General features: G+C 39.6%; 1 protein-coding gene across 3 annotated transcripts in view; it reads right to left on the reverse strand.

Moving 5' to 3' along the window:
• The window catches only part of Vapb (VAMP associated protein B and C), a 50,703-nt gene that overhangs the window by 25,039 nt on the left and 752 nt on the right, over nucleotides 1–24,912 (reverse strand). Inside the window, exon 1 of one of the 3 annotated variants that reach the window (XM_019208102.1) lies at nucleotides 12,694–12,765. The exons of the other annotated variants lie outside the window; for them this stretch is intronic. Within the exon in view, the coding sequence (XP_019063647.1) occupies nucleotides 12,694–12,730 (37 nt within the window). The 5' untranslated portion in view covers nucleotides 12,731–12,765. Of the gene's footprint in view, nucleotides 1–12,693; nucleotides 12,766–24,912 lie in introns of those variants that run through there. 3 annotated transcript variants of the gene reach the window in all.

Consider the following 24,912-nt stretch of genomic DNA (forward strand, 5'->3'; position numbering starts at 1 on the left):
GATCCAAAATTATCTCATTATCAAGTAGATGGATGGGAGAGATGAGGTTAATGCTAGCAGCAACAGCTAGTATCATGTTCTATTTCGCAAGGTGCCCAGTAAACATTCTGACAGACAGTATCACATCTAGACTTCACGACTTCATGACCGCTGCTCTTTTTAAGATGGCTCAGGAAGACGGGTTACTTGTCCAGTTCTCATGCTAGTTAGTGGTAGTAAAGATCTGCAACTAGATGGCCTGAATTCAAGGCCAGTACTTAGTTAAGCTAACTATGTGTTTCCACAATGACAAGATGAAATCTAGCAGGGGACATAAAAAGAACAGACCTGGGTCCCAAATAACTTTTGAGCACAGAGTGTGCCAAGAGTAGCAGATGTCAGAAAGAATCTGGAGTATAAATGATCCATAAACACAGAAACCCCTAACAACACAGTGCTGCTGTTTCGAGGAAAGTTAGTATCATCTTACGCTACACAAAGAATGTCAGAACCCTGTTGGACAGCCCACACCTGAGATATCACATTCAGTTTCAACTACTCAGGCTCTATTGGGAGGATTGAAACAAAGCTGTCCCCTGAGGATATGTTTATTACTATTATTTATTCATTTCCAACTTTATTAGTTTTAATTAAAAAAGTAAAACTTGCTTCTTTTTTTGTTTTGTTTTGTTTGGTACCAGGGATTGAACTCTGCTCCTTGTGCTTGCAAGGCAGGCCACCGAACCGCTGAGCTAAATCCCCGGCCCTGTAAAACATGCTTCTTAAACCAAACAATAAAGGATGCATAAAAAAGAAGTTAATAAACTTACTTGTATCCCCTGAGGTAACTAATATTAACCATTTGGGAGACCTTTCCATATCACCAACTCTCACCAACAAAGTACACATACATATGTACACACATGTGAGGGGTTAACAAGAATGAGGTTCCTGCTATAATATTAATCTTAAATCTGCTGTTTTTCATTTTTCAATCTCCAATGGCTATCTAATCACTAGGTTTATTAAGGAGTCAAGTGGGAGGAGTTCCACGACAAAACCTCTTCTGTCCTTCACATTTTCATATTTTCAACATGTGATTCACATCTTTGTGATTCTTCTATGTAAGCTCTTTGCTCCTGCTTTTGCATTTACAAGGAAGAAGTTGGGGGTGGTGGGGAATGTATGCTCCTATGATCATAAAGAAAATACATAATCTATCCTATTTGAGAAGAGCCAACAAAGATATTTAAATCTGTGCTTTGAAAATTCTTCATTCAGGGGAAAAAGGGTTGAAGGGAGGTGAGAGGAATGGGGGAAAAAGAAGAATGAAGATATATTAGGTACAGGTACAAATTCCTTATGATGGATGTGATCATTATGTATGCCAAAAGTGTACCAATAAAATTAATTTTAAAAAAAGAAAATTCTTCATTCAGATTCTAAGCTCTTGAAGGTAAAGATCATGCACAACCCAGCTCTATATCCCCAGCACTGTGCCTGACATCAAGTAAAGGTCTCAATATGTGTATATATTCACCAAGAAACTACCTGTGGATTATCTCTAGCAAAATTAAAATCTCAGGCTGGTTTTCTCCAGAGGTGCTCAGAGTAAGAAAAAATCAATTTGATAAGGGCTTAACTTAAATACATATTAAGAAATAAATAATGGTGGACAGGAAGAAAGGAAAGGGACTCAATTCCAAAAATCAAATAAAGTACAGCCAGTTCTGTTACAAGAAAACACAAATTTGTCCAATCGTGATTGATGTGCATATTAAGGGGACAATCTGAGCATAAAACGATTTTCACATTTGCTTATGAATAATTTTGTCTGCAAAAATCCCTAGGCAAACAAAGAAAATTACACCCTGCTCAACTAGCTGCCCAGAAGTAGGATAAACACACATCCACACACACACCCCAACCCCCATATACAGGCTATCTCAGTTCCTGTGCCTCAGGTCATAAACCAGTCCTAGTGTTGCGATTTTCCAATGGATTTCAGGCAATCCTCCTTCCTCCGTATCACTATGACTTGCAGCCTGCTATTTTGCTGACACCACATCCACAGGCAAATTCCAGGTCTCTTTCCAGGTAAAGTACCACATCTACTGTGGCAGTTGCTGCTCTTCTAGGTCCCTAACTTTGTGTGTGCATCACTAAGTCATCAAGTGTTGTACACCTAATCTTGTTCCTCCCATCCACCGTATGGTTTTTACTGCACTATGTTATACAGTTTGGTAATTTTAGGAATACACATGTTGCACTGCAGTAGAACTGACTATGCTACTGGATCATCTATTGTTTGGGGATTACTTATATTGAAAGCTTTTCTGACTCCATGAACAAGACACCTTCAAGAATTAAACACCGAGGACCGGGGATTTAGCTCAGAGGTTTGGTGAACTGCCTTGCAAGTGCAAGGACCCGAGTTCAATCCCCGGTACCAAAAAAAAAAAAGGAATTAAACACCGAAAAAAATTTCTCTATTATGTTTCCAAGAAGCTTTCCTTTGGCCCTCTGGGAATTGGGTTGGAAGCCTTGAGAGTAGGCTTCTTGAATGGTCTGGAGGTGTAGCTACAGACAAACATAGGGAAGGGCAAGCAAGATCCTTAGTATTTCATCTCAGCTACTGACTTCACAAACAAGCCTCTCTCTACACTTGAAGTCAGCCCCCTACTAAGAACAAGGGAGAGATGGTACCCTGTGGCCCAAAGGATTTTCAGCTACCACAAGGGACAGCCAGATGCTGACGATGCTCCATCCTTGCAGTAAGTTCTTGGCATCAAGAGAGAAATGAGATCCTTGGTGCTGAGACAGTATCCAGGGAATTACGGAGGCAGCAGCTCTCTGGGACTCAACTCTGTTGCACTCTGCAATGCATTCGGTCTGACTCATAAGAAAGATGGAGAAAGTCTGAACCTGCATCAAGTCTCTGCTTGCTTAAGGTGGGGATCACTTCAGCAAGCAAAGACTGAAGAAAAAGAAGATCTAAACACAGCTCTGATTTTCAAGGCCAAAGAAAGCAATAAGGCACACAAACAAATGACCACACACATATACACACATTCCCTGTCTCATATAAAGCCAGCCAATCAGAACTCCATGTAAGCAAGGCTGCAGCCCTTTATTGCTGGGGGAAAGAAGAAAACGTGGACAAACACATGTGTCTACAAAAGTGAAACCTGAAAGGGGTGAGCTTTCAAATATAAAGCCTAGAGGGAAAAAAGGAATTCAATAATAGTCTAGATGTGACTCAAACACTATCAGTTCTCAAAGATTTCTAGATATAAGCTTAAAGTCATTAGATTCAACAAGATTGTGCCTCAGGAACATGGAAGCATCATCAGTCATAAGGCCAAGAATTCACAATGGCCCCAAACACATCTGAACACACAAAGACTTTTCACTGTGGTGCAACTGAGGGTACTTACAAGTTCCAACTCAACTCTAGTCTCTCTTTCTATAAAGATCAGCTGGGGGGCCCAGGTTTAAATAACTCATTACCCATTACAGGGTTCTCTTCTAAACACTCTACAAAATTAAGGCAAATTTAATTGTAAGCACTAACTTGTTTGCAGAAATTTCTCCAGGTAAATCTATTACACAGTAATCTAAATGGCATCCCAAATTACTTATGAATCACATTAAAGATAGTCTAACTCTTTTAAAGATAAGCAATATTTCTAATCATAAGCAGGATAAAATAAACATCTCCTATTTTCCCCTTTACATGCAATCCTAGGTCTTTATACACTAGGACTTCTTGGGTCTAATCTTTTATTTATAAAAACCCAAAAGAGCAATGCTGAAAACACATGCAACAGAACATTACTGATAAAACAGCAAATTTCCATTAGTAAAAATCAAGATATTTTTGTAAAAACAGGCCAATCCTTCTCTCTCTACTCTGGGCAATTTACTATAAGAATTTTATTGAAAATAAACCCTATTCAATTTGAGTAATTATGGGATACAAACCATGTTGGTGTCCTACTTTTCCCCTGTATTTATGAATTAGGTTATACAAAAACCTCCATAAAAATGATGTTTAAGCTTATAAATATCATTCCAATTTTTACTAGTCACTTTTATTTCATAAAACTGTCGTTTTCATTAAAGAATTATGTAAAAAATGGGATTTTACTGTACAAACATACATTTTTATCACCAATGAATTTAAACACTGCTTATAAAATATAAAGTCAATTTTACAAATGAACTCTCCTTCAAAAGTTAGAATTTTTCTTTTAAGAGACAAAAGAAATGATTTGTGCCCCTAGAAGCACACTTACTTTTAATCATTTTTCTTTCTAATCTTCTATTCCCTATTCAGATAATGTCTAGACAAAACCAGAAACTCAGCATCTCAAATACAAAATGGGAGGTTAAAAAAAAATGAAGCATCAGCCAAGAATTGTGGTGCATGTCTGTAATCCCAGCACTCAGGAGGCTGAGGCATGAGGATTGTCTCAAGTTTGAGGCCAGCCTGGGCTACATAGTGAGTTTAGGGCCAACCTGAGCTACAAAGGGAGAACCTGCCTCAAAAAACAAAACAAAACAAAAAGAAGCAACATGAATTTGGGGAAAATTAGAAATACTCTTTAAAATTTTTATTCTTCTTTTTAAAAATTTGAACAGTGTTTTTTTGGATACCAGGGATCGAACTCAGGATCTTGCACTTGAGAGGCAGGCGGAAGCACCACTGAGCTAAATCCCTGGCCCTGAATAGAGTTCTTTGTGACTTATATCATACATATACTCATAGAAAAATCTACCTGCACTTGATATAGATGCTCATGAAACAGTATTAACTAAATGAACATGATGTGCTCTAAAAGACAAAGCAAAGCACAGCATAAACTCTTTCTTCTACCTTCCCCCAGACCCTGCCCCTGCTTCTTCACTTTTAGTCTTTTGTAAAGTTTAGACCTGACCTGTTTTAGACAGCAACTAGAGTAATAACACACAGTGTTACAGTAATGATATGCAGAAATGTATGTATCATTAAAAGTAAAAGGAGAAAAGATTTTGTCTCAGTTACAAAAATGGAACCTTAAAAGTTATAAAGTTCTGGCTTAAGGCCAAAGGACACAATCCAGCAAACTTCTCAACCCTAAGAGGACAGGTTCCAGGTGTTTGATATTACTTCAAAAATCAAATGTTATAAATCAGGAAACCTAATTTTGTGGGGAAAGTATTCCATCAATTCTTCAGTATTCCCCTGGTATGTGCATGGTTTAAGTACTTCCTGCCTGTAATCATTCAGAGATGCGCAATTAACATAAAACACAACCTTTCGGGAACTGTAAGCATCATCTTTACCAAGGAAACACTGAAAACTCCCAGTGAGCTCAAAGCTCAGCCACGGCCTTTCCCATCTGCATGACCTGAAGCACACTGTATTGGAGGAGGGTCCAACCTTCAGCTAGCTCCATCTTCTTTTCTGAACTGTTCTTCTCTGATTTATTCTCTCCTGCAGTCCCCCTGGATTCCAATGACAATAGGTCTCAAAAGCATTTTTCCACAAGAGCAGAACTACACTCAGGGAGCAGCAGTTTTCTTACCACCACCAAGGCTCTGCCTGACCATCCTGAGATAATAATAAAGTAGCCCACAGTCTGACTAAGATCACCATTAATGCAAGCCCCCAACCCTTGGTTCAATTCCTTCCCTATATAACCCAAGTCTGCTGTTGGCACCGTGAATAAACAGAATTTAAGTCACCAGACAGCTGTTTTTCCTCCCAGTGTAGTCACACTGATACTAAGCTCCTTTTATGCCTTGACCACTATTTGTCTCTTTAGCCCTTTGGATAGCTGGACCTGATCCCTTGCAACTCCTAGAGTTGGGACTCTGCTAAGACTTCAATAACAGTATCATTTCACCTATTTATTAAATGACAGGATTCAATGTTTTAAGGGGAAAATACATAGTGATTCATTTCTACCAGAAAATAAAAATTTGTCATACTGAAGTATAAATAGAACATAAAAAAAAACTCTGAGTTTGGAGATAACTTTTTAGATACAACAGCAAGGGCATAAACCACAAAAGAAATAAATGATAAGCTGGATTTCATTAAAAAATTTTAAAAATCTATTAAACAGGGGCTGGGGTTTTAGCTCAGTGGTTCTGGCGGTTGCTTCGCAAGTGCAAGGACCCGAGTTTGATCACCAGTAAAAAAAAAAAAAAAATCTATTAAACATCTGCTAGGACACTGTCAGGGGATCATGGAGGCAATGTCAAGAGAGTAAAAGGACAAGCAAGCCACAGACTGGGGGGAAAATATCTGCAAAAGACACATGTGAGAATCATCAACCAAAATACATAAAACTCTTAAAACTCAACAATGAACAACCTGACTGAAAAGTGGTCACAAGATCTGCACAGACCTCTCACCAAAGATGTACAGAGAGAAAATAAGCATATGAAAAGATCACTAGGGACATATAAAAATATCACTAGAGAAATGCTCAAGTTTAAAAAACTGAAACACCACTACACACTTATTAGAATGGCCAAAATCTAAAACAATGACAACAATAAAGGTTGGCAAGGTTGTGGAGCAACAGGAACTCTCATTTATTGCTAGCAGGAGTGTGAAATGGCACTGCCACTTTGAAAGATGGCCTGGCAGTTTCTTATAAAATTAAAGATATTCTCACCATACAAGCCAGTGATCATCTTCCTTGGTACTGACCCAAAACGAGCTGAAAATTTATGTCCACACAAAAACCTGCACACAGATGTTTACAGCAGCTTTATTCATAACTGCCATACCTTGGAAGCAAACAAAATGTCCTTCAGTAGATAGATAAAAATCAACTGGTATATCAAGATAATGAATTAGCATGCAGAACAAAAAAGAAATAAGCTATGAACAATGAAAAGACAAAGAACTTTAAATGCATATTCCTATAGAAAGAAATCATTCTGAAAAGGCTACATACTGTATGACTTCACTGTATGACAGTCTGGAAAAAACAAAAGTATGGAGAAAGCAAAAAGATCAGAGGTTGGGGGCCAGGGATTTAGCTAAGTGGTTCCGCTGCCTGCCTACCAAGCTCAAGGTGCCGAGTTTGATCCCCAGCACACACAAAAAAAGATCAGAGGTTGATGGGGGTAGCAGAAGGAGGACACAGAATTTTCTAGACAATGAAAATACTCTGGTACCATAATGGTGGATACAGGTCATTATATAGTGATCCAAACCCTCATGACACCAAGAGTGAATCCTAATGTAGACTACACACACCACCTAAAAATTACACATCCGTGCAGGCTCACCAGCTATAACTGAAATATCATTCTGCTGTGTGGTGCTGACAGTGGGACAGGCTGTTCGTGCATGAGGCTGGGAACTCTGCTTTCTGCTCATCTTGCTTAGACCTGGAAACACTCTAGAAAATAGTCTACCGTTTTTAAAGGTCAGGGGCGGGGTGTATTTAGCCTTTAATATTAATTTACTTTTGGTAGCACCCCTGCTCTTTTGAGATTTTGAAAAAATATGTGTGTGAACTGACAGGAAGGAAGGAATAAAGATGCACTGTTCTGCAAAGAGATTGTTTCATAGCTCTAGTACTCTGAAACTCATACCATGTGTCACCAAAAAAGTTAAATACCAATCTGACATATAATCTATCAGGTCTCAGCTTTCCAGATTTAAACTTAAAGTTATTAGCTTCACATCAACATTTTTCATTCTGCGTTAAAAAGAACTGTATTATCTTACACTCTTATAAATACACAGTATCTCTCCTTTTCACAAACCCTACAAAAAAACAAGTTACCATATTTCACTTCAACTCTAAAAAAATTACCTGCAGGGAAGGTAGTAATCTGTCTCCAGAAGCCTATGACTTTGGTGGATTTTGTCTGGACAATAAAATTGTGCTTGAGGTTTCAATACAATAAGACTCTGTTACATGGGAAAGGTATAGGAAATGTGGACCCTCTAAAGTAAAATCTGTTGTCTATCTCATGTTTAGGCTTTGACAGTCTATTTTCATTAAAGGTATTCTACTGCTTTCTGCTTTCCCTACTCATCGGCAATGCACCAATGCCACATTATTTCCTTTGTTTATGCAAGATTTCCTCTTCTAGAATGCAAACTATGAATATATTTTGGTTCTTCTCGTTTACAAATGATCATCAGCACCTAGAACACTTCCAGGTATAGAACAGATTCTCAATAAATCTGCAAAAGAAGGGAATGGCCATGCCTACTTTATCTACTTTATTTGAGGCTGAATTCTTCCTACAGGCATTCAGGCTGTGGGTGAAGGGCACTAAGACAACTTCCACTCACTTTTAAGCATAAGCATTATCCCCCCTCTCACCTTCTGTACATGACACACTCTGTGTACTCCTTCCCTGTTTCCACATGCTGGGGCCATGTCTACCCCACTCATCATTTATCCACGTGTGAAACAGGGCGACACGTGCAGTGTGTGTGACATGTGGGCTGCACTGACAGCAAGACCTTTCAGAGCCATTCTCCGATGCTGCCGCATGTCCTATAAACAGATGCCTGCCTCAAAACCCAATTTTGAAGTTATTTTAAGTTTGCACTGTTCATACACAGGTTGAAGGAATTAAAAATGTTTACTTGTGTTAATAATGCTTTCATCATAATTATTTAATGATTTTTTTAAATGCCCCTTCCCTAAAAACTGAAATATAACATAGTACTAGATACTCAAAAAGGATGAGCTCTTAAATAACCGTAAATTCAAGAGTATGGACTTGAGAAGTTGGGTTTTTTAAAAATCTATTTTCTTGATTGAATTGTTAGCTCACACATTAAATCAATGCTTTAGAAACAAAAATAAAGCTTTGCAAACAATGTGCTTTTAATGAAGTACATTCTATTTCAATATTTCAGCAGAAATCCTTATTGTGCAGCTCTTATTTTGAAATAAACACATATTAATAACCCTACACACGGACACAAAATTTTCCTAAAGAAATCTTAGCACGAAGTGTTCTAAATTAATAAAGTAACCTTCCTATATTCCCATGAGACATCTGGCTGCTGAGAAACATCACACCATTATTACAGCACAGGAAATCAACACCACAAACTCTTATTGATGATGCCACCAAAGCACACTAGAGCCGCCTGACTGAAACAGAATACACAACCCTGCAGACCGCTTACTCAATTTACTGGTTTCCTAGCTCCCTCAGAGCAGAAATTAAACCACCTCCACAGGTGGGAAAACTAGACTGTGAAACAATACTGTAATGTTAAAAATTCAATAGATTACTTATAGAAGACCTAAAATCAAACTCAGAAAAGCTACCTGAAAAAGACACGACATTAGACTGGAGGAACAGCCTGGAACACAAACGTATTGGCAGTTTATGTAACAGAGGAGTAACTTGTTGGTGTTCAGAATATATAAAGAACTTATTTATAATAAATGTGCCAAAGTCTTCTGAAGGACTACTCCATAACAGTGTAAAAGAGTGAATGTGATCTGTGTTTCAGCAGGTGATGGGTCCCGAAGGTATGTTAATACATCATGACACTTCACTAGGTGATTTGGAAATGGAAACAGTTCACATTCAACTCTTCTAGGGAATAAGAAAAAGCAGGGAGCACAAACAGGTAGATATGGAGCACAACACACTCTGTATTGGGTTATCACATTATCTGCATATTTCTGTATTAAATTTTTTCCAAATAAGAAAAGTACCTTTCATTTATGTGAGATTGATGCTCTTCTTAAAAAAAAAAAAAAAAAAAAAAAGAAAAAAAGTCTCCTTTCCCAGAACGCCCTATATATACAAAAAAAACCTGCCACTCTTGACTGTGGACTGTCGAAAAACAATAATCGTACAGTCACTTTCATGTCATTTATAAAAGTCAAGGTCATCACTTAAAACCTGTTAGTGCAGCAGGGTCTCAATTTAAGACAGACCCACACCTACAACTCTGAGAAAAGCTATTCTGTGAATTTAAAAATGAGAAGTCTCCACTCATTCAAAGATAAATACTGCTTCATCTTTAACATACTGGATATTTCTAAATAGAAAAATGGCTACAAGCATCATCAAAGAGCAGACACTTCATACATTCTATCTTTATCTGGAGCCAAGACAGGCTATATTACACAGCTGACTATTCACAGATGAGCTCCATGAATCCATTCCAAAAAGATCCAAGATGATTCAATAAACTGAAGTTTTTTCAATGCACATCTTTATTCCATCAACTGACAAACATTGTAGTGATTTTTCTCTAAATTCATAAAACAGCTTTTGTCAAAGTTGTAGGTGCAGTCTATTTCAAATTAATGACTCAAAGTCTGTGGTTACAATTATTACCCCCAAAAAACAAAAAGATAAACTATTCTCATGATTGCGGCCGGTGCTTTACCTTGACTGAGTTCCAAATTAACTGTTCAAGTCAAGCACACCCTGCTGGCCTCAAAACCTCCCCTAAAGTGCTCCCTCTCCAGAGGAGATGACAACACACAAAAAGTCTCACATAAACATAAATACCGCTCAACTCACATCAGACACACAGATGAGTAGAGAGCACAGTTAGCATTCTGCACCTCTCTGGTGTAAATGGAATTTTCAATTTGCGAACAATGAGAAATAGCAGAATGTAGCTTATCAGGTAAGTGTGTAATCTGGTCTGGCTTCCTTTAACATAATATTTCAGTGGCTACACCAGTGAAAAGAGATTATCAACCGGGACAGCAATTTCTTAAACAAATTCAACAAGAGCCCAGGGTGTGAGACTTGGATGAAAAATACCTTCTATTTTCCCCTTTCTCTACCTTTGGAAATTATGCTCATTCTTCAAAGTTTTGCTCAAATGCCTTGTCCTGGAAAGGCTTACCTAATATCTTCAGTCAGAAGAAATGATTCCTTCTTGTACTACAGCCCAACAATAAAATGATGATTTCCAAATTCAGACCTGTAGCCTGGCCCAGCCTGGTCCTCAGCTCTAGACTCAACTGCCCACTTCACATCTCTCCCCATGTCTCATCAGCATCTCAAGTTTATCAAGTCCACGGAGTCTGTGTGAGACACTCTTCCCAAGGGCCCTGATTCTCATCCAGTATAAGGGACCAGAGCTCAATCAAGTGCTCAGGCCAAAAGCAGTTAGTTAGCTTAGCTTCCTCTCTTCCTCCACTTAATTCATTAGCAGATCCTGTCAGCTCTGCCTTCAAACCAGACTTGGAAGTGTAGCACCTCTCTCTCACTGCCACCACTGCCACCGCCTGGGCACACACCAGTCTTTCTCATCCCCTCAGCCTGGATCATCTTGGCAGCCATACGGCTTCCACACATCCCACCAACCTCAGATCTGTGTTCTCCCCACAACAGCCATGACCTTGTAAAAATGGGTGCCAGCTCAGAATCATCCACAGCTTACCATGTCACAACACAATTCAATGTCCCTCTTAGGTCCTGCCCTCCTCTTGGAGCTACTCTCCCAGTGTGCACCTCTATGACTCCAGTGCAGCACAATTACCTCACTGCTTTTCTTTTTTCCTGTTGTTTGTTTTTTAAAAGACAGGGTCCAGGGTCTTACTATGAACACCCTGTCAAGCCTTGACCTTGCTATGCAGTTCTGGCTGGCCTCAGATCTGCAATGCCCCTGCCTCAGCCTCCTGAGTGCACCAATACACTCGGTTTCTTGAACACACCAAGCTCATTACCACCTGAGGGCCCCAGATTACTCTTCCAGAATGCTCTTCCCCCAAATAGCTGTATGCACTTTATACAAATCTTGCTCTCAGTTCAAGTTATCACCTCAAGGAGGTAGCTTCCCCAGTCACCCTATTAAAAATACTAGATCCCAGGGGCTGGGGAATAAATAGCTCCATGGTACAGTGCCTGCCTAGAATGCTCAAGGAACTGGATGCAATCCCCAGCACCAAAAAAAAAATAATAATAATAATAAATGAATTAATAAGATAGAATCCACTCCCAAATCCCTTGGGTTTTTTTGGTTTAGCACCTACCTTTACCTGGTATTACATTATACATATTTTCTACCGTTCTTCAGATTCCACTCCTAATTAGACGATGAGCCCCAAGAATAAAGGCTTTCAGTTTCCTCACTTCAACCTCTCAAGCACCCATCACAGGCTTGCAGCCAGGCACCTGTAATCTCAGGTCTTTGGGAGGCTGAAGTAGCAGAAACACACTACTGAGCCCAGCCTGGGAAACTTAGACACTAGACCCTGTCTCAAAATAAACACAGAAAAAGGGCTGGAGTGTAGCTCAGGGCACAGGCCCTGGGCTCAATCCTCAGTGTTGGGAAAGGGGGTCCAGAATGCTCCAGGCTCTACAGAAAGCTCCTAGGCCAGAGGGTTAACAGGGCACTGCTGCAGCTGCCCAGAACACTGGGAATACAGAGGAAATATATTTATGGAACCACTCCAGGGCCCAACCAGAACTAATAAAAACACACTCTCGGCTTAAGACTGTGTTGGTACAGCTTTAAAAACCAAATGTGCTTTTCTGCTAGAACGCCGCCATCTTTCAATAATTTGCCAAAATGATAAACACAAAGGGAAAAAGGACAGGAACCCAATATGTGCTCTCTACTTCCTTTAGAAAACATAGGGTTGTTGTTCCTTTGGTCACATATATGCAAATCTATACAAATCTACAAACGTCTATGTTGTAGACATTGAAGGAATGGGTACTGTTCAAAGAGGAATGCCACACAACTCTTACCACGGCAAAACTGGAAGTCTACAGTGTTGCTTAGCATGCTGTTGGCACTGCTGCAAACAAGCAAGTTCAGGGCAAGACACCTGCCAAGAGAATTAATGTGGATATGAAGCATTCAAAGAGTTGAGACTGCCTCCTGAAACACGTTAAGGAAAACGATCAGAAAAAGAAAAAGCCAAAGAGAAAGGCACCTGGGTCTAAATGAAGTACCAGCATGCCCCGCCCAGAGAAGCACACTTCATGAAAACCAACGGGAAGGAGACTGGGTTGCCTACTCCCTATGATTCACAGCATAACTAGAGGATGTAGCTGTTTTTCAGTACCTAATTAGCAGCTAAGGTGCTCTAGGCCCTGAACTGTAAGGATGGTTTTCTTTTTTTCTTCTTTTTTTTGGGGGGAGGGGTACCAGGGATCGAACTCTGGTCCTTGCACTTGCGAGGCAGGCACCAGAACCACTGAGCTAAAGCCCCAGCCCAGGATGGTTTTCTTAATTGAACAGGTATGTGGTGGCCTCACCTCAGAGCAATGAATGCTTGCTACAGATTCTACCTAGTCAGTGTTTTTACTGCAGAACGATGTGAAGTATTGTGTACATAAATACTTAAATGGCCAGATATTTATGAAATATTTACATTGCTTTGAATGTGTTCTAAATCACCATGGGAAAAATATATATTAAAACACAGTAAATGGAAGGCAATGTATGACATTACAAAAAAAAAATCAAATGTGAGTCTGTTAACATTTGTGTGGGCTTATTATAAGCATGTTATTTTATTTTACATGTGTTTCTTTATTTTATCCAGAGTGAAGAATCTGAAGAACAGAAAGGTTAAATACCTTACTGAAAGTAACACAACTTGCAGAAGGCAGGACTAGAATTCACACCCAAGCTGACTCCAGATTTCACTTTTTTTTGTTTTTTTCAAGCCAGGGTCTCACTATGTAGCTGAGACTGACCTGGAACTATGTGGCCCAGGATGGTCTCAAACTCACAGTGATCCTCCTGCCTCAGCCTCCCAAGTGCTGGGGTCACAGGCGTGCGCCACTCTTAACAGAGGGGCTGTATTAAACCCCACCCAGGGGCCAGGGATTTAGCTCAGTGGTGCTGCCGCCTGCCTTGCAAGCACAAGGACCTGAGTTCAATCCCTGGTACCAAAAAATAAAAAATAAACCCCACCTGAAAGAGAATACACAAAGTGTCATACAAACACAGCAAAGTGGGTGTGTGTCCAATGAGACAGCAGGAAGAAGAAATAAAGAAGGAAAAGGAGTGGTGAGGAGTTCAGTTTGGGACATGTTGTATTTAAAGTACCTATGACCCTGTACAGGGGTCGGCTCAGGCCAAAGCCAAAGGACTGACAGAAGGGTGTTCAAGGGAAAGACAGGGGGAGGGGAGAGAAAGAGAGAGAGATTGGGGGTGGTGACCACAGGACCATAACCCTGAGCATCATAGACAGGACTGCCTGACAGTGGGCAAAAGTGGCCACACAGCTAGGAAAAAAAAAAGGGGGGGTGTGTCAAGGCAAGAACGTCAATAAGCAGGATGATAAATGCTACAGAGCACACATATGACAATACATTAAAAATATGCCATGGGATGAGGAAGCAATTGAGCTCTCTGGCAATGACTTTGGGAGTAAATGAATGTTAAGAACATAGACAGTGAGTGCTCTCTCCAAAGGCTTTCAAAACAAGAAGGAAGTGAAGAGCTAAGGAGGGTGAATATAAGCCAGAAAGCAGTTTTATATTTTCAAAAGCACAAGAGACTTTAAGATGTTTATTGAGTATGACTAACTGCTAAGCACTGTGCTCAGTGACAGGTATGTAAAGAAAGAAAAGAATCTTGCATTGAAAGGAGAATTGCAACAAAAGCAGCAATTTAAAAATAATAATAAAATGAAATAAAAACACCCAAATGAGCTGATCAGGATTTGCTGAATCTTCTAGAAGACTGGTATCTTCCACCTCTACTGTGCTGAGTGAGGCTGGAGGGAAATTAGGAGGCCCTCAAATGACAAGAAGTTTTGACTGAGGGATTCTCTCAAGAGCAAGCCATGGCCTCCCACATCCATAGTAAAGCAGTGCTTGAATTTACAGAGGTCAAAGGCACAGATTTAGATTTTTTTTCAGAGAAGTCCATTAGGGTACATCTATACTCCAACAAATATTCAAGCAAGAGAATGAGAATTCAAATAAGCCTCCACAAGGACTAATTTTTGTGCTGTTCTTTTTTTTTTCAGTAAATTCCTCTTACTATTCTTGTGTATGCTTCTATTTCAAATGAACATACCAAACACCAAAAAGATGACCAAGTCCAGAATGTATCCCTGCTTTGAGATACTAGGAAAAGAAAACAACAATAAGGGAAGAATATATTCTATCAGTCACTACTGCAAACAGTGAAGCTTATATTCTAACAGGGGAGACAAGGCAGCAAGTAAATAACGCAAGCGAAAAGTAAAACAAAATTTGCAAGTGATATACAATTCACAAAATGTGAGGTGATGCAGAAAAAACTGAATCAGAATATTTCCAGGAATGTTCAAGAAAGATGGGAAGTAGTGAACTTCTGAATATGAACTAAAGAGTCAATACTGAATACTGAATATTGAATACTGAACATTCAGGAGCTAGGAGTGCCCAGTACTGGTGAGAAACCAGAGTCCCAATTTCTGTCCTTAAGAGGCTTTCTATGTTCTTCAGCTTAACTAAAGCTGAATCTCAAATTCTCAAGCTTAGAACTAGAAGGAACACTAATAGATGTTGACCTCAAGCCTCCATATACTCAGAGTAGGAAATGACAGCTAAAGGAGGTTAGCGAAGTGCTTCTAAGTAACAGCAATCTAGGAAAGACAGCTCCATCTGTAAGGCAGAGCACCCAGGCCTTGGAAGCTGAGAGACGTACGGTACATCAACTAACACCCAGCCAAGACTGGACCTCCATGTTCTCACCTGGTAACGCAGAGAGGATGTAACGCTGGCTTCTCAGTAGGTACCATTCCATTTCTTTCCCATTTTCAACTATGCTAAAAATACTGAACAATGCAACTACAAGGCTAAAACAGTACTCAATTCACCCAGGAACACAATGAGCAACAGATATTAAGAAATAAAAGACTTATAAACAAGCAGGAAGAAGAATGGAAGAAGGGAAGGCACAGTACCAGCACACAATTTTCACCACAAATAAGTACATCAAAATGATCAAGTTAGGATATAAGTTCTTAAGGAACATGAAAAACTGGGAGGACTCTTTTATTCTTTTTGGTGATGGTACTGGGATCGAAACTAGAGTCTTGCTCTAACCAGAGCTACAGCCCCAGCCCTTTGTATTTTACTTTGAAACAGGGTCACACTAAGTTGCCCAGGCTGTCCTCAAATTTGCACTCCTTTTGCCTCAGCCTCCCAAGTAGCTGGAATTATAGGTATGTGCCACCACGCAAAGCAAAAGATTTCCTTTTAAAGGTAGTTGCAGTCATTGTAATGCCCAGAGCAACTATGCGCTTTATGGTGCCAATGAGACATTACAATTTAGTACCTTTATTTTTCTGATCCCTTTTCTCTTTTCATTCTTTCTCTATTCCTACTTTATTTCAGTCTTCTTTCCCTCTTCCTGACAACATAATAAATAAGAAATCCAAGGGCAGCAACACTCCCAGCTCATTTTTTAAGGGGGGAAATACAGCCAGCATAAAAGTAAAGAATACAGCTTTGCAGTCAGAGAGTTCTTGACTCAAATCCCAACTCTATCCCAACTACTACTGCTTCGTGGCCTAGGGTCAAGAACCTTAGGATCATAACTGTACCTACTTCCTAGGCTTGCTGCAGGAATTAAACACATAAGCACTTACAGAAATGTCTAGCTCACAGTATAAGCACACCAAATCACATTATCTTAAGTGCCATCTTCCCTGAGACCCAAAGCCCAGAGAATTAGCACAGCCTTTTCTGAAATCCCAGTGGAAGACAGGCCACACATATCTGGTTCCCATTGTTCCCTTGTTCTCCGACCCTCCCACATTCCCAGCCCAAACTAAAGCCTGGACCACTGGAAGCTTTCAGTGTCTGGTGGGTGGGCCAAACCCCCAGGGAGAGGTCTGTTCATAAAGAAAAATTCGAAAGATTAGTTGCTCAAAAGGAAGAAACACAAGTATCTCTACTTTGGACAATCGTTACATACATGTATGTCACTAAACCCATTCTGACCTAGTTCATATGCTTACGTTCAATGCAATCCTTTTGAGAAATGATGACTTCCCACAGGAGCCCTCACAGAGAATGAAACACTTGTCACCTTGGGCTGACCTTTTGCCACATTGAGAGCAGTCTCTAGTTGGGTGCTAACTTCTCTCCCAAGGTAGTGGCCTGTCAGAAGCACAAAGGGCTGAGGGCTTAGTAGATCTACTTGTAAAGTTTAAAGTGGCACCTATAAGGGTCATGTACTTTAAACATCCACATCGTCACAGGCATTTTTATATTTTCTCTAATTCCACAGCAGAAATCGGCAAGTCCATGAAATCTCTGTCACACACAAGCTTTGCCACACTTTCCAAGGAATACGCAGCAGAAACACGGGTTATTCACAAAGTCCTGGCTTCTACACACACAGAATTATGAAACATCATCAAAATCTGATGTAAAAAGGAACTGATATTCACAAACTAAGTCAAAGAATGCTTTGGAGTCATCAGTCTTTTTTTATAGTATGGTAAAAAGATTTAAAGAATATTTCTTCTTAAAACTGTTTTCTTAGTACATGTTTGTAGTACATGCTATTTATAGTCATGGTGGGGAATAGGTACATGTATATAGTACAGCTTGCTTTAAAAAAAAAAAAAAAAAAGGTTGGGGATTTAGCCCGGGGGTTCGGGGGCCTGCCTTGCAAGCGCAAGGCCCCGGGTTCAATCCCTGCTACTAAAAAAAAAAAAACAAAAAAAAAACAAAAAAAACTCCTTCTCTCCTTCCTCTAAATCCCTTCCCCATTTTCATTCTTATAGATATTATCAATCTTAGCTAGTGTTTATGACACAGTGTTTACATTCACTGCAGTTATTAGGTTATTGTACAAGAAAATGTCTTTATTCTACCTACTTTTCCTCCTCCTCCCCCTCCCTTTGCCAGTAGTCTCCTAGACCTCTCCTCATTTATAAGAGATCTATCCCTAGGTCTCCTCCTATCCATACTTAGTTATGCTTTTTGTTTTACTTTACCTTACTCAAATGAGAGATACCATAAGCTATTTAAGCCTATGTGTCTGATTTATTTTACTCAGCATTATATTTTCCAGGTGCACCTATTTTCCTACAAACACCTCAAATGTGTCCTCCTTTATAGCCGAGTATTACATATTCCATTATGTAGCAGTACCACAGTTTCTTTATCCAACTGTCCATTGATGGGTATACAGGCTATTTTCAGGATTCAGCTATTATGAACTGTGCTGCTATAAACATGGGTATGCATACATTGCTATAATAGGCCTTAAGCATTTTGGGGACGATATTTTATTTATTTATTTATTTTTGTACAGGGGATCGAACTCAGGACCTTGCACTTGCAAGGCAGGCATTCACACCACTGAGCTAAATCCCTAGCCCTGGGGAAGATATTCATAATGAATTAACTGAACTGACACCTGCTTCCCCACATGGGAACTTGAAACCAAAGCCTTAGCACTAGGCTACATCACTATCCCTTTTTAAATTTTGAGACAGTATCTTACTGAGTCACTAAATTATCAGGGCCAGGCTTGAATTTGTGATCCTCTTGCCTCAACCTCCCAGACAACTGGGATTACAGACATGTATCACCACACCTGGCAACCAAACGGATGCTCTTAAGAAATTATCCTGACGGCCATTAATATAAAGTCTCTGCCTCTCTCTCAAGAATGAACCCCTTTATGAGTTAACTCAAGAGTAGTAGTTAAAAAAAAATCCAGCAACAACAAAAACTAATGGCAGTATATAGGAAAGTACAAGGGCTTTGGTAATGGAGAGACCCAGGGTTGATACCTGCAACACCATCACTATTGTGGAACAAGATTCCTAGTCATTAAATCACCGCACAAGATTGTTACATACATTAAATAGTAAGATAAAGAATACAGGGCCAGGGATTTAGCTCAGTGGTTCTGCCACTTGCCTTGTAAATGCAAGGACCTAAGTTCGATCCCTGGTACCCCCCAAAAAAAGGAATACAGTAAAGGGCTGGGGATGTAGCTCAGTAGCACAGTGCCTGCCTAGCAAGATTGAGGCTCTGAGTTCGATTCCCAGTGGAAGGAAGGAAGGAAAGCAGGCAGGCAGGCAAGAAAAAAATATAAGATAAAGCACCTAGTCCCTAAACTTTGTACACTGTCATTTGGAAAAAAAGAATTTATCTTCCAGAAATGTTGTTTCTTTACCTTCACATGCTCCAGCACTACTTTTAATTCCAGACCCAAACCAGTAAGGGTGAAGGAGGTCTACTTCACACCCTACAGATATGCCCTTGGCTACCAGTTCCCTAAATTCACTTTGCTATTGTTCTCTGAGCACCCTTAAGTCTTTAAAGGCAACTTGAGGACCTTGAGGATCTGAAGTTTCTAAGGCACATCTCAAGCAACAAAAATCTAGGTAAATGATCCAGGGGTGCAACCCACTGTCTTCAAGCACATTCTAAAAGACAAAACAACAGCGTCTCAACCTCTCTCTCAAAAATATTTCCCTAAATCCTTTCCCAGATAAGCAAAGACTACCTGAGCCCAATGAAATGCCAACAGTGTACTAATTCAAATACCTGTACATATCAGCAGAATGTGCCCCACCAGAACAGTTTAGGGGTCCACACGAGGCACATACACAAAACAAAAGTCTGATGAAACTCTACCTGTTAATCAAAATATGACAACCCTTCTGAAAGGATGGAGAATTCTAGAAAAGTACTTCTACTGCTTTACAGTTTGGGGCAATTCATAACTATTAAAAGAAAGCTTTTCAAAGCCGAGCATGGTGGCGCATGCCTGTAATCCCAGCACTCGGGAGGCTGAGGAAGGAGGATCACTGAGTTCGAGACCAGCATGGGCTACACAGTGAGTTCCACGTCAGTCTCAACTACATAGTGAGATCCTGTCTCAAAAAACTAAAAATAAATAAATAAATAAATAAATAAAAGCTTTTCAATTATTTCTCATAGGACTAGGGCATTTGTCTCAACCCCACCCCCACCCCATGCAAGCAGAAAAACCCTAAAGTACCCACATGACATTGCTTCTAGAAAATGACAGCTTCTGTAAAACAACACATTTAACATTTTGAAATCTAGACATTCTAGAGATATTATTTTCCACATTGTTATTTTTGTTTGTTTTGGTACCAGAGATCAAAATCAGGACTTTGTGCTTACAAGGCAGGCAACGGCAGCAGCATCACTGAGCTAAATCCCCGGCCCTGTTATTTCTTAAAATAATCTTAAAATGACAGTCAAGTTCATTAACTGTTTCTATAACAAAGCTTTTAAAACAACTCTTGTTTTTGTAGAGGGTGCTGCCCAAGCCAGTTAGGTAAGAACTTCAAAGAACGCACATACCAATGCAAGGGGCAATGCAATCCCAGATATGATATGCTCATGGCAGCCTGAAAGAGGCCTAAAATGACAGTAAAGAAGGAAACCAGCCTGAAAACCATAATGCAACTTTGTTTTTAACACAATTCTCAGAGCAAAGTGACCATGTGGAGGCTTTTATTTTATTTTATTTTATTAAAGACACTCTATGGCAACCTAGTTTTGACTAATGGAACTCAGTACTCTTTGTGTTCATCTTTCTGGTCATCTTGCTGAAAGCTGTACTCATTTTTTCCAAATCATGGTTATCTTTTAGATGGCAAATTTTTCAACAAATAGGAGATACATGAAGAAATCTTGGAGGTAATTCTTTACATAAAAATTCAAGTTTCAGGTTTGAGAACTGAAGCCTGGGGCAGTATCTGAGAGATAACCAATGTAATTCACTCCTTTGACTCCTCCCCTTAATTCTCATCTATTAGTAGTGATATTGAGGGTTAAAGTTCTCAGTATTTTGCCTTGAGCACCTGAAAGAGACACTATATAATTCTAATAAATAAAAGACTGTGTTAATAATATTTAAAAGTCCAGCTCTTTAATAAGCATCAATTCAGACTAATTATTTTAATAAATCAAAAGATGAAAAGCTATGAGGTAATTATGAAGATAACAGTGATACATGTTATAACCACTGACATCAAGGAAACATCACCACTTTCCAAATATAAGCAGATAACGGAAAACCCCAGGAGTGAACTGTGAAGAGGAAACAAACAGTGGATAAAAGAATATAAACTTCTAGTTCCATTTGTCCCACAGAAACAAGATTTCAAAAGTAAGTAGTACTATTTATGAAGATTTAAACTGGACTGAAGCTTAGTAAATTTAATGCCACTTGCTTATGATAAGCCAGCTGGTTAATAATTAAATAAATGAAGATAATATATTCAGGTTGGATTTAAACCACTGCCATAAAAAATCTTAAGCACACTGGTGACATTTTGTTGTGCAATAAAACACAGTCTGCTCTGTGTAATCATGAAATGTTAAAGAAATCAGTGCTATCCTAAAGCTAAAGAACTATGTACTTAGCATCTGAAAGATAATTACTACATTGAGTGGACTATATCCATAGGGTTTTAAGATTTTTTTTTTAACTTCCTACACAATCTTCAATTACAAATCAACTTGAGGGGCCAAACCAAAGCTTCTATGACTGCTTTCCTTACATAAAAGAGAGCCTCTATAGTTATCACTTCTATTGCCCCAGTTTCTATTTGCCCCCAAAATGTTAATCAACTACCCCAATCCAATGGTGTTGCCCCTAATGCATCCTGGGCACTGAACCCAAAAAAGATCTTGCTAGCTGTCCAGTCTGGGCTCAAACTTGCAATCCTCCTGCCATGGCCCCTAGAGTGCTGGGATTACAGGCATGGGCCACCACACCCAGTCAAGATTTGAAGATAAATGGGTCCACAGTAGGTGTGAGCCTCAACCTAGTGACAATGGTTAGCAGTCATTTCCAGGTAATAGTTCCATTGACAGGAGGGTGTGCTAGGATACATAGAAGGGATCAAGTCTTGGATAATGACCAAATACAAGACAGTACTTACCAAAAATAGAATTTATGGAAGGAGAACGGTAAAAGAAAAGAGATATTAACCGCCTTGATGCGACTTATTCAGAAATTTCTCTCTGTGCTGCACACAAGTGGGATCTCAGAGGGAGGAGATAGAAAAGTATTAGATCTTGGAAGAACTGACATCAACAGAGAGGCAATGAAAAAAACTACAAACCAGGAAAGGTAGTACACACTTGTAATCCCATCACCAAGGAAGCCAAGGGGAGACGATCCTGAGTTCAAGGCCAGCTGAGGCTATACAGTGAGACCCTATCTCAAGGAAAAAGAAAAGAAGGCAGGCAGGTAGGCAGGCAGACAGGCGTGGTGGTGCACAACTGTAATTCCAGCAATTGAGCGCTGCCTGAGCAACTGAATGAGACTATCTCAAAAATTTAAAAACAAAGGGGAGAGGGAGCTGGGGATGCAGCTTGGGACAAAGATCCTAGTTTCAAGTCCCTCCCCATCCCCACATACACTCCACAGGTTTCTAAACCCTTTTTCTTGCTCAGAATGGTTCCCTTGTTTGAAAGAGCTTTTTTACCTTTGCCAACTTCTTAGAAAGATCTCACACTGATCAACCTTAAATCTAGGCAAAGCCCACTGTGTCATGCTTCTTTCAGGAAGTTGTTTCTTTCCTTTTGATGTTGTTTTTGTTTTGTTTTGAGACAGGGTCTCACTAGGTAGTTGAGACTGACCTGGAACTCACTATGTAGCCCAGGCCAGTCTAGAACTCACAGCGATCCTCCTGCCTCAGGCTCTCGAGTACCGGGATTATAGGTGTGTGCCACCACACCCAGCTTCTTTCTCTTCTTTTGATATTTAACACAATGCAACACTGTACTTAACACAAAAGTTAACAAGGTCATATATCCTGTAAATTTAATATACCACAAAAAATTCCCAAGAGCATGAAGAATATGACATCTATGACTCTGTGACATCAGCTTGGGCTGCACTTAAACTATGGTTAATTTTTTTCTCTGAAAGATAAGTAATTATTAGATTCTTAAGCAAAGTAAGCTCAGAAGTTTGATTTCTCTAGATGAATCACCAGGACTGGGATTGTTACCCTAAATAACCTGGAAGAAACTAGTTAAATGTGCCAGTCCTCATCATGAAGTGAAATAGTTCCACACAGTAAGCCAAGATATCAAATCTTTATTAAATCAATAAACAAAAGACCTCATGAAAGCAAACTAAAGATAATGGTAGTTTATACATGCCTACGCATCTCTTCTAAAGTCAGAAGCAACAGTGTCAGGCATGGTGGCATAAGCATGCAATCCTAGTACTCCAAAGCAAGAAGACTGAAAATTCAAGGGCACCCTGGGTTACACATAAGGCCTGCCTCAATAAATAAACACTGTTTAATAACATGACACAACTTCTTCTGGATCATTTCTCTAGCAAGTAACTTCAGCCACCATTACTTTGACCAAGCCAGGGCTACAGAGATCACAACACCATACCTTTTGGGTAAAGAAACCGAAGTGATAAACCAGCTGTTTAAATACAACTGTTAATCTCTGTTTAGACCTGCCTATGTTTATAAAACAGCTGAACAGTCCTAATATTACCTTCCTAAACAACAGAACTTTCTACAAGAGGCAAAGTGGACATGAGTGTCATCCCCAATAACTGATTAAGTCTGACTCCAGATTCTGGGGAATGAAATGACAGCCCAAGGTCAAACATCTTTAAGTGAAAGAACTGGAACAAAAACTTCAATTTTCTCAAGTTAGTGTCTCCTTCATAATAACAGGAGAGCATGCATTGGGGTTGGCATCTCAGGGGGTCATCCAAGGAAGGACTGTTTGAGAAGCAACACAATTTTAACTTAGACACTGACAGATCTAGGCACAAATAACCTTAGGAGATCTGACTCCATCTAGTAACGAGGCCTGCCTTGTCTCCCACTTTGTCCTGCACTCCCAGAAGATGCTTTTTGCGGCTATTATTCAGAACCATGGTGGCATTCCAAAGAAGCAGGCATCTCAGCTTTTGTGCCCTTGTGCAGGCAACTTCTTCGGCTTGAAAGGCTCCCCCTCGCCCATTTTTCATTTTAGCCTGCTTCCATCTGACCTAGGTGACTCTGCTCAGACGACACCTCTTTCAGAAGCTGACCTCACAATGTTCCCAAAGCACTCCGGATTGCCTTACACCTCTGCACTGTCCTGAGAAGTCTTCCTGTCTGAATCTTCCCTAGACACAAAAGTAGTAGGAAGCAGGTTAAGGGAAAATGTGGGAATATGACTGATGCATCTTGGCTTCTCCCGGTACATGACACATGGGGTAAGTAGTCAGTTATCGTTTGTGGACTAAATGAATCAACATGACAATTCATGGGGGAAGCCAGACCAGAACTTCAGACAACTCCAGTGAAAACCACACTCAATATATTCATTTTAGCTACCACCTGGCCTTCTTTCCCAGCCCAGCTCCTCCAGAAGTAGCCTCTGAGCTTACACAAGCTTAAGTACATATGTCCCTTGACTTACAACAGGGTTATATCCAGATAAACTTGTCATAAATTGAAAACATTATAAATGGTAAATGCATTTAATACATCTAACCTACCAAACATTGTTAACAGTCTAGTCTATCTTAATGATAAACATTTACATTAGGCTATCATTGCAAAAAAAAAAACAAAACAAATATTTAACACAAAGCTACTGTACAACACCATCATTTTATATATGTGCTGAATATCTCATGTACTACAGGTGGACATTTTGTAGACAAGATGGGATATGAAAACACAAAACACAACATATGAAAAAAAAAGGCCACATAGTACTTTGCACAATCAGTTGTTTCTCCTTACAACTGTGGTTGATAGGGCGCTGAAGTTCATCACATTTGAGAGGAGGATCACAGTGCTAACCAGGAAAAAGAACAAATTCAAAATAACTTCAACTGAGTGCACATCACTTTCACACCACTGTAAAGTAAAAAAAATAAAATAAATAAAATAAAAATTTTTTTTTGGTACCAGAGATCGAACTGGGATCCTTGGGCTTGCGCAAAAAAAAAAAAAAAAAAAAAAAAAAACA

Source organism: Fukomys damarensis, unplaced genomic scaffold (assembly GCF_012274545.1).
Source record: "Fukomys damarensis isolate Sample0158 unplaced genomic scaffold, DMR_v1.0_HiC HiC_scaffold_22, whole genome shotgun sequence".
Classification (NCBI taxonomy): Eukaryota; Metazoa; Chordata; class Mammalia; order Rodentia; family Bathyergidae; genus Fukomys; species Fukomys damarensis.